Raw genomic sequence first — 9803 nt, 5'->3', positions numbered from 1 at the left:
TGTTTTCTGTTAATACGGTTGTTTTCTGTGAATGCATTTGTGTATTCTGTCAATGCGGTTGTCCTTCCTGTTAATGTGGTTGTGTTCTCTGTTAATGCGGTTGTGTTTTCCGTTAATGCGGTTATGTTTCATGTTAATGCGGTTGTGTTTCCTGTTAATGCGGTTGTGTTTTCTGTTGATGCGGTTGTGTTTCCTGTTAATCAGGTTGTGTTTCCTGTTAATGTGGTAGTGTTTTCTGTTAATGCGGTTGTGTTTCCTGTTAATGCTGCTGTGTTTCCTGTTAATGCGGTTGTGTTTCCTGTTAATCCGGTTGTGTTTCCTGTTAATGTGGTAGTGTTTTCCGTTAATGCGGTTGTGTTTCCTGTTAATGCTGCTGTGTTTCCTGTTAATGCTGTTGTGTTTCCTGTTAATGCGGTTGTTTCCTGTTAATGCGGTTGTGTTTCCTGTTAATGCACTTGTGTTCCTGTTAGTGCGGTTGTGTTTTCTGTTAATGCGGTTATGTTTCGTGTTAATGCGGTTGTGTTTCCTGTTAATGCGGTTGTGTTTCCTGTTCATGTGGTTGTGTTTTCTGTTAATGCTGTTGTGTTTCCTGTTAATGTGGTTGTTTCCTGTTAATGCGGTTGTGTTTTCTGTTAATGCGGTTGTGTTTCCTGTTAATGCGGTTGTGTTTCCTGTTAATGTGGTTGCGGTTCCAGTTAATGCGGTTGTATTTTCTGTTAATGTGGTTGTGTTTCCTGTTCATGTGGTTGTGTTTTCTGTTTATGCGGTTGTGTTTCCTGTTAATGCTGCTGTGTTTCCTGTTAATGTGGTTTTGTTTCTTGTTAATGCGGTTGTGTTTTCAGTTAATGCGGTTGTGTTTTCTATTAATGTGGTTGGTTTCCTAGTAATGCGGTTGTGTTTCCTGTTAATGCGGTTGTGTTTTTCGTAATTTGCTTGTGTTTTGTCTTTTTGCATGTGTTTTCTTAAGTTGCAGTGTGTTGAGCTCTCAGGGCCACTGCGGCTCTGTAGCTCCAGCTGAAGGTCTCCTGGTCCTCACTCTTCCCCCGCTAAGCCTCTCCATGCAGCCGAGTTACGAGTCCTTAACGAGCGCTTAATGAATTCAAACGATCAACCGTAACCGATGAATTAATCACCGGAATAAAAAAATTAAATATTTTCCCCCTCAGTGGATCACTTTAAACATACCGACCGGGGCAACAAAACGCCTCAGAACTTAGAATCAAACTGAGCAGTTAATGACTGGCGGTCACAGCGTAACCCCTGGGCCACACCAGAAGCGACACATCAGCATCACGAAAGCGTTGCGAAAGCGCTTCAGATACGCTGCCATTTTAATCAATGTGGAAGGTCACACCAGGCAGAAGCGTCAGTGTTGCAGAAGCGGCATGCTGCGAGGCTCCGAAAACCCTTGCGTTTTTTTATGCCTCTATTTTTCCAGGCTGCACGCGTAAGTGGAGCTTTTATGCAAATCTCCGCATATAAACAATGAATGCTAATCTCACGAACTCATCCAACTATGTTCATAAACAAACAGCGCAAGCCGAGCTGAAAACAACAACGACAAACTCTTACAAACTTAAATTAAAAGCAGTCGTTGGTGGTGTGAGCGGATGCTAAGGTCGCATGGTGCTGCCCTTCAAACTCCACTTCCAGCACCTGCCATTTGACACTGCAGTAATTAGCATGAAACCTCTACAATACGTGTGTGGGGGGGGGGGGGGTTCCCATGGCAACGTAATGCTATATGCCATGACATTTACCATGAAAATTGAATCTTTTGAACTACCGCCCGGAGAGTCATGCGTCTATTAATTGAAGGGTAAACGTGGACATGTGATGAAGTGACATTTCCAGGAGAGACATGTTACGACTGAGTCGTCGAACCGCATTTGGGGTTCAAGCTTGAGGAGCTGCGTTCAACATCCTGAAACATCGTTAGTGGTGTTGGCCAGTTACGGTATACAGGCACCCATACAGGTGTCCGGTGAGTAAAGTACATGTTGTCACTACACGGCTCGGCGGAGTACTCCATTTTGATTGGTCGATAGTTGCAAGCGGCGGTCAGTTATTTTGTAATAATGACCGCTCTCCTGTTAATAACGGCAATTTCTCCCCGCATGGATTCCCATTTTTGGTTTACGCCGCCTAATGCTTATACTAATGCTAGCTGGCAGCGGCGTCTTGGGAACTACAATGAGATTTACCTGAAGACATGGATGCATGAATATGTACAATGTCACATTAATAACAGTAAACAACTGAGTCATATGTACATTTTTGCACTGCTAGCTAAGTTGTTGTGGACCGTCGTGGGTAATTTTGCGATAATGATCGGGCTGGCTGCACATTATCCCTGACATAAATGTCAATGCCAAGAAAAACCGTGCCAATTATTTGTAGCTCCTACCTCCTCCTTCTCTGCGCTCTGCAGGTCCCGCCACTCCTCCGTTATGTGGCTGAAGTCCACCTTGTTCATGGGCACCTTGATGTCACCGATGGCGTCGTGCTTGGAGAAGCGGTCAAAGTCGTACACCGTCATCACCAGCGTCTTGCCGCCCAGCTCCACGTAGGGCACCTGAGCGGGAGACAGGAACGCGCTTGAACCGGATTCGAAATAAATACAAAGGGGTGATCCGACTTGAGGTTTCCAACTTGACCTGGGATTGAAAGTGAACCTCTCTAATCATCTGCGCTGAGAGTGTTATTGCTTCTGTCGAAGTTGTCACCATTTCCAAGAATAACTTTTTCCGCCGCCTGAACCTCTCCCGTCCTGCAGGTAACTACATGTCAAAGTAAAGTAGTAGCCGGAGTGTTTTTTTTTTTTGTTTGTTTTTTTCCCCAAACCCAATCACTGACCTTTTCAACCCCTTTTTCTGAACATAATGCAGTACCTAGCCGTTTGCTGGGATAGAGGGAGGCTGACGGGGTTGTGGTTTAAAAGCCTCAAAGAGGTATATCAGAAAACATTATGACGCACTCATTAATAAGGTCGCCCATTTGTATGGAGTCAAAATGAGGCCAGAAAGCATTGTAAACGTAAGTGAAGAAATGTAAACAAAGAAAAAAAGTGCAAATGTTTGCAAAAAATAGTGCATTTACAAAACATTTTTTTGTATTTACCAAACTTGCTTTTGCGTTTACAAAAAGCTCTTTCTTTTATTGCCTCTTTTTCACGGGCAGAGCTCGAGGAGTGGCCACCTCCTCGGCCGTTCTCCTATTGGCTCTGTTGGAAGTCTCCAGCTCCGCTTTTCCTCCGAAAATTTTCCTGCGGGCAGCCATATTGGATTTTCTCCAGCGAGCCGCATCTATGTCTCCGAAAGGTCATAACAGTAAGATATATATGTATTAAACGTAGAACATTTATTGTATTAACACATCCTACAGAACAAATTGGACCTTGACTTTCATTTTCTGCTTTAAAAAACAAAATTGACCGTTTAAAACATTTAGAACATATTGAAAGAAATGATCAAAGTTTTTTTATAAAGTCTAAAATAAAATATATGTGTGTGTGTGCGTACGTGTGTGTGTGGGTGTGTGTGTGTGTGTACAGTATGGAACTGCAACAGTCAATTTAGCAATGAAACCGAATAACATTTTTTCAATCAAATTTCCAAAATCAGACTGCTGTGGCATCATGTCTGCTTTTTGCACTGAGCGCAGATTGTCGATTTGTCCCCCATCACTTGCATTGAACTCCTGATGGGAGGATGCAGCCTTATGACCAGTTTGTTTGGAACCTACCTACAGTACAATTTCCAATTTCCCTCGGGAATGAATAGAGCACCAATCCATCCAATTCTAGTTTTTGAGATGTAAATTTGGTGTGCTCATTGCATAAAGTTGACTCTTCAATCTAAATTTGACATTTCTATCTTGACATTTTAAATCCTTGTATTGCAGTATTTTTTGCAGCACTTTGTGTATATGCTGTTGTGTGTTGTATTGGATTTTTCCATCCATCAATTATTGTCCATATTTATTGGCCTGGCTGATTCCTGATGAACCGTTGCTTTACGCGTGTACAGTATGTACTGTATTGTAGCTGTTATGCATGGGTGATTAACACCGTTTCCCCCTTGAAGATTAATAAAGTAATCTATCTATCTGTCTATCTGTCTGTCTGTCTGTCTGTCTGTCTGTCTGTCTGTCTGTCTGTCTGTCTGTCTTTCTTGCACAAGTTTTGTTTGCCAGCACCAATCGTGACGCAGGCACCCGCAAATCATATGTGATACTCCAATAATTGGTAGGCTCCATGCAAAGTGCCAGTGACTCATGAGTTCTTCACATCTTTGGCCATTAGAACATTATTACTTCAAATTACTTTGCAGACTTTGAATGAAACAGCACGGCACAGACACAAATAAATCTGCCTCGAAGACGCACGTCACATCATATTGTGTTTAGCTTATTGTTCTGCCAAACACCTGTGCCGCTCACCGCCGGGTGAGTAACACAAACTTTCCTCATTACTTAGAAGCCGTGCATCTATTATGCAGTTATGTTTGCCGAAATCTAGGCCAAGGCAAGGGTAAGTTGTACCAGCACATCTGCTTGTGTTGATCCAAATCACGGTGAGCCTGTGTGTGTGTGTGTGTGTGTGTGTGTGCGTGTGTGTGTGTGTGTCACGGAGAGAGAGAGAGAGTGGGAGTGAGAGAGAGAGAGAGGGAGAGGGAGAAAGAGAGAGACAGAGAAAGAATTTGTCAGTTGCTTGTTAATGCGCCAGCTGGTCGCTGTCTCCACACCTTCTCCAGATTCACAACTGCGTGCTAATCAGATTGTCAGTGGAACCAAGGAAAAAAAAACAAATAAACAAAAAAAGACACTTCATATTTCCTGAACAAATTGCCAGATCAAGCTTTCCCTTCCGTCGGTACCTTGAAGGTGAACTGCTCGTTGAAGGTGGGGTTGAGGGTCTTCCTGTGCACTTTGGTCTCAAACTTCTTCTTCTTGTCGGGCAGCAGGTAGACCTTGACATACGGGTCGGACGTGCCGCCCATGTCCATGGCCGGCAGCTCGGCCGCCTGAATGATCCCCACTATGAGCTGAGGTGGGAAGGGGGGGGGGGGGGCGCAGGGATGTAGGGACAGGGTGAAAAGTCAGAGACAGAATTCGGAAAATGGCACATTCCAGATCTGTCGCCCAAACAGAACGTCACAAACTGCACTGTCACGCCACTGCCATCTTTAGTATTTCTTTGGGTGTAATCCATTTCCATCCGCCAAAAAGGACCTCTGCCCTTCTACGCCTTCTACATTACTACCCCCTAACCATGCATGTCTCATGATGAAGCTTTCGCTAGAAAATGTTTTATTTGCAAATAAAAAAACGAGTGATGTTCTAACTACTCTTCCGTCTTGATAATTCGGAGCCCTTTGCCCCACTGTTTTCATTCCGGTATTTCGGAGCGCTCTGTAAACTTGCAAGTCTGCCGGCGGCGACGGAGCTGGCAAAGGTCGGGGCATGTCAGACTGGGATTGAGAGGTCTGTTTCTCTTCCTATCAGGACTGATAACTGATAACCACACTGGGGTGGGGGGGTGGGGGCTGGGAGGCTGATTGACCTGCCAGTCAGAGCGCCTTCTCAAAGGCCTCTCAGGGCGCTTCAACAAGTCAATCAATCAAATTGCTATCAGGCAGCCATCAAGTGGCAATCTGCAGGGCGACCAGGGTCCTAGCCTCAGTGCGCTGTGGCTGTCAGAGGACCGCTGTGCTCTGTTATTGTGGCGTAAAAAAATAAGTATCGCACAAGCAAGTAACAATACCGCTATCTGAAGGCGAGGGTTTGGTACAGATGGGGCCTTTGTTGTACAGTTTAATTTATCTGAAAACGCCCGTCTCTGGCACCAAAAAGAGAAACGTCGTAATTGGATGCCGTTGACATGGCAGTGCACAGAAAGGTCTTTCTTGGAATAGTAGGGGGTGATTGTGGATGTGATGAGTCACGTTCTCGATTTAAGAGGGTCCCCTAAATGGTAGAGACAATCATGGGGAAGTCACGAGGCGCTGCCTCCTCAAAAGGTAGGTCCCCGGGTCATGCGAAAAATTGTTTCGTCGTTGTAACGGGTGGCGGGCAAGATTTATATCGGTCACTTTGACGGAGACACAACTTATAAAATGGCATCCCCCTTGGCGCCTAAACAGGGCCACTTACGTAAAAAATGATAGTCATCTGAGACTGGAAAGGAAATTTAGGATCATCCTTCCCATCACTCACCCGAGCCAAAGTGTAATGATATTACGATTCTGCTTGACGCTGGGGTGCTCTGTGGCAGTTGTTAGATTAGTGTGGAGATACAGCTGCGCATGCTGCCGTTTGATTTCCGCCTGGCCTTCGCCACAGGCTGCGTGTTAGACAGTGTGTCCCACCACTTTTGCAAGGACACGTCTGAAATGATATCTTCAGATGTTCTTAGGGGAATCTCTTGCTGTCCATTTTATTTACTTAGCACCTTGTGTTATACACATTTTTAAGTTTTGTTTCCTTCATTATGACATATTTAATCATTACTGATGAATCACACTCAATGCAGTGCGATGTACATTCTAAAACCATTAGTTAAACCTAATCTGTAATCTTATATCATACTAAACCCTAGACTAGAGAATATAATGCAGTTGATTTTTGCTCATTTCAACTGTCACATAGGTTTGTGTTCTATGAACAACTATATGACATTAGCCAATTGGCTAACTTTAAAGAGGTACTCAGCCAGAAAGTTACTAAGTATTGTTGTTATTTTATGTTATGTTAGGTTATAATAATGGGCGTGTGCTTTATTGACAAAATCAAATATCAGACATCAGAAAAATGTAGCTTTGCACCACTGCCTCATGACTGACCTTGCACATTGGCGTGGCCGATATAAATTTAGCCACGGACTGCCGGCCCCGGCCCTGTTACAACCTCTATGGGCTGCTGGGTATTAACCCTTTGCTGCCTGTCTGTTATTGTTTGCAGTCGGGTGGTTTCTGCGGGAAGCGTGCTGACCGGAACAGATCTGGAACGATGAGTCAGCCCTCGGCAGCGTATCTTAGAGGGGTTTGTCCCCATACATCAGGGTCATTTGTGACACACATGCACAGACATCACCAGGCCCTTTATCTCAGAGAGGAGACGCCTATAGGGAGAGTTGTGGAGCGAAGAAGAAACGGAACGGATGCTTAGAAATTCATCACTTCGCGATAATGCCTCCGAAAGGCATTCGCTGCGACCGGCTACAATGCAATGAAGCCTCCTCTTGACCTGCTGAAAGATGAATGAATATGGTAATAACGCTAAAGTAGTAGCCGTATTATAATTCTTATCCTGCTGCGCCGATGCGGAGCGAGCTCTATTGGATCGTTTTCGCTGTGTGCCTGCCTAATGCGTTGGCCACATTGCCGTTACCCGGATTATTCAGATCTCTTACAAAAGCCCCTCACGCTTATTATGAATCCATAAAACCCCAGAATTTCCTCGGGACCAGGGGTGCTGTAGTCATGTTTGCTACTGCTGTTTTGACTTTCATCTGCCCATCTCTTTTAATACCCACCCTCACACACACATACACGGTTCCCAGCCTGTCACTTCTTCACATTTCACAACGGAGGAAAAAGTCATATGTGCCATTTCTCCCAGTGCAGGTCCATATACACTCTGATTGCTCCAGTTTCCCCAGCGCTTGGGGGCTGGGGAGCTGGAGTGGGGGCTAAGGTGGCCGTGGACTGACTGTGTGGCGGGGCTACTAGAGCTCTAACTAGGTCAGGTGGACGGGGCGGGCCACTGCTACCGGAACTTCCAAGCCAAGCCCTGCGCACTCCAAGGTCACTGTCACACGCTGCCATCCATTTATTACTCGGGCCGTGGAGCTCATTACAGGCACAATAAGAGAAGCCTGAGGTGTAGAAGGAGCCCGCCGCCGCCTCCCACCACATGAACGCTTGAGACGGAGTCTGTGAAGCGGTCTTATAAGGTCTCATACACTACTAGTATTTCAACAAAAAAATATGACTCACAGGTTTGGCAGATGGTCATTGGGCGATCAAAGATGCTCAAACGCGAGTGCGTGAATGCTGCTATTAAGCGTTTAAAACAAAATGATTAAGGCACCTAGCCTCAACGTCATGATTTAATTAGACTTTCGTGTTATTTAGAGAGTTTCAATTAATAGAAACGTTAACGCCTAGCGAATGTCTAATCAATTCTAACCAAATTTGTTGATTAATTTATTGTTTTACATTGTACTAGTCATTTTGTAATCTGGCCATTCAGCTCTGTATTGTGTTATGGAAATTAAAAATCTATTTAGGCGTTTAAAAAAAAGTATTTATTATTCATTCCATCTTGAAAGACGCACTACCATTTTTTCTTTTGGAAAGCGGTCAAATATGTTCCATATAAGCAGGGTGTCAGTACCATCAGTACTCACATAACGGTTTCCTTTTGCTTATTGTGATGCAAGCACTATATTGGTTACGGACATACTGATGTACTGAATACTCAAAGGCTATATGCCTCTATGGTGGTTTTTCTTATAAAGCTCATACAAAGCTCAAGTACCGCATCTGTTTTGACAGTGGTGTCAAATTGGGTATCGGTGGTATTGGTTTCGACTGCCACATTTCTAGTATTGTGATATTCTAAAGCTCACTACCACAAAGGTTTGGAACAGATCTTTGTGTGTTTTTGAATGGGGGTGGAGATGAATGTCAATGTGTGTGATTTTATATGTGTGTGTGTGTGTGTGTGTGTGTGTGTGTGTGTGTGTGTGTGTGTGTGTGTACTTCGCGAAGCATATGTGCTGAGTGCTACTTTGTAATCTGTGGCTGTCAGTTGTGTTTCTAATGGAGAGTTAGCGCGCCTGGTGAGGGACAGGGCCATGTTCACGCACCGCTTCTATTATCTGTCACACAACATCTGCCGCCGCAAAGTTGATGTGCTGCTCGGTTAGCTGCGTTTCCGCCTTTTTTTTTTGAAATACAAAAACTCAGTGGCCAGGAACGGGGCAGCAGATGGGGTTCTGCCGGGACTGGTTTATAAATCCAGCACAACGAGAAAAAGAAAAAAAATAGAAACGCCGAATCCCGAGAGCGTATCTTTAACAAGGCTCGGTGATTAGTACACAAACCCGGCCACCGTGATACTCCGACGCGAGCCGCTGAGAAGCTTTGCCAAGTGTTTTGCGGGAGAGAGAGAGAGAGAGAGAGAGAGAGAGAGAGAGAGAGAGAGAGAGAGAGAGAGAGAGAGATGTTATGCAGGACGCGGGGGGAGGTATGACCTCAAGAAGGGTTTACAGTGGGGAAGGATGGGAAGTAGAAGAACGACCACGACTGATTGAAGCCGAGTCTTTACACCGAATCCCACAAAACGACAATGACAATGACGCACAGGTGGTCCATTCATTTTCATTGCTATTTTCGAAATTCAGCCTCCAATCAAGGAATGCGTTGGACCTTTTCAACTCTTCACAGAAATTTCGGATCCGATGCTACGACGGGAGTCACTGTGGTTATTGGTACTGGGCATAAAGCTCAGTAAATAAGCTACATTACGTTATTTACGTTAATGTTGGGTGTCACCATATCCACAATAAATATATACAGTATATAGCATATGTATGTTTTCACACTATATATAGGGAATTGTAAACTCTCATCATTGAAAATGGTAAATGTCCAGCTGAGCAAAATACTTGTTTACACAGACATTTTTTGTGACGCGAGAATCAGACACATGCACTACCGACGGCGGCTGCTAAGGAATTTCGGATTCAGCGTGAGGCCGGCTTGAGTTGGGCATTGTTATGGCGGAGGAGCGGTGGT

General features: G+C 44.6%; 1 protein-coding gene across 1 annotated transcript in view; it reads right to left on the bottom strand.

Annotated features, from left to right (window-relative positions):
* syt1a (synaptotagmin Ia) overlaps window positions 1-9803 on the bottom strand; it is a gene marked incomplete at both ends in the record, with an annotated part of 43603 nt that overhangs the window by 18702 nt on the left and 15098 nt on the right. Inside the window, 2 exons of the mRNA XM_080022537.1 lie at window positions 2408-2575; window positions 4878-5045. Coding sequence (XP_079878663.1) covers window positions 2408-2575; window positions 4878-5045 — 336 coding nt within the window. The remainder of the gene's footprint in view (window positions 1-2407; window positions 2576-4877; window positions 5046-9803) is intronic.

This window comes from Zeus faber, assembly GCF_960531495.2.
Source record: "Zeus faber genome assembly, chromosome: 21".
NCBI lineage: Eukaryota > Metazoa > Chordata > Actinopteri > Zeiformes > Zeidae > Zeus > Zeus faber.
This window is presented reverse-complemented; position numbering and strand designations above follow the sequence as displayed.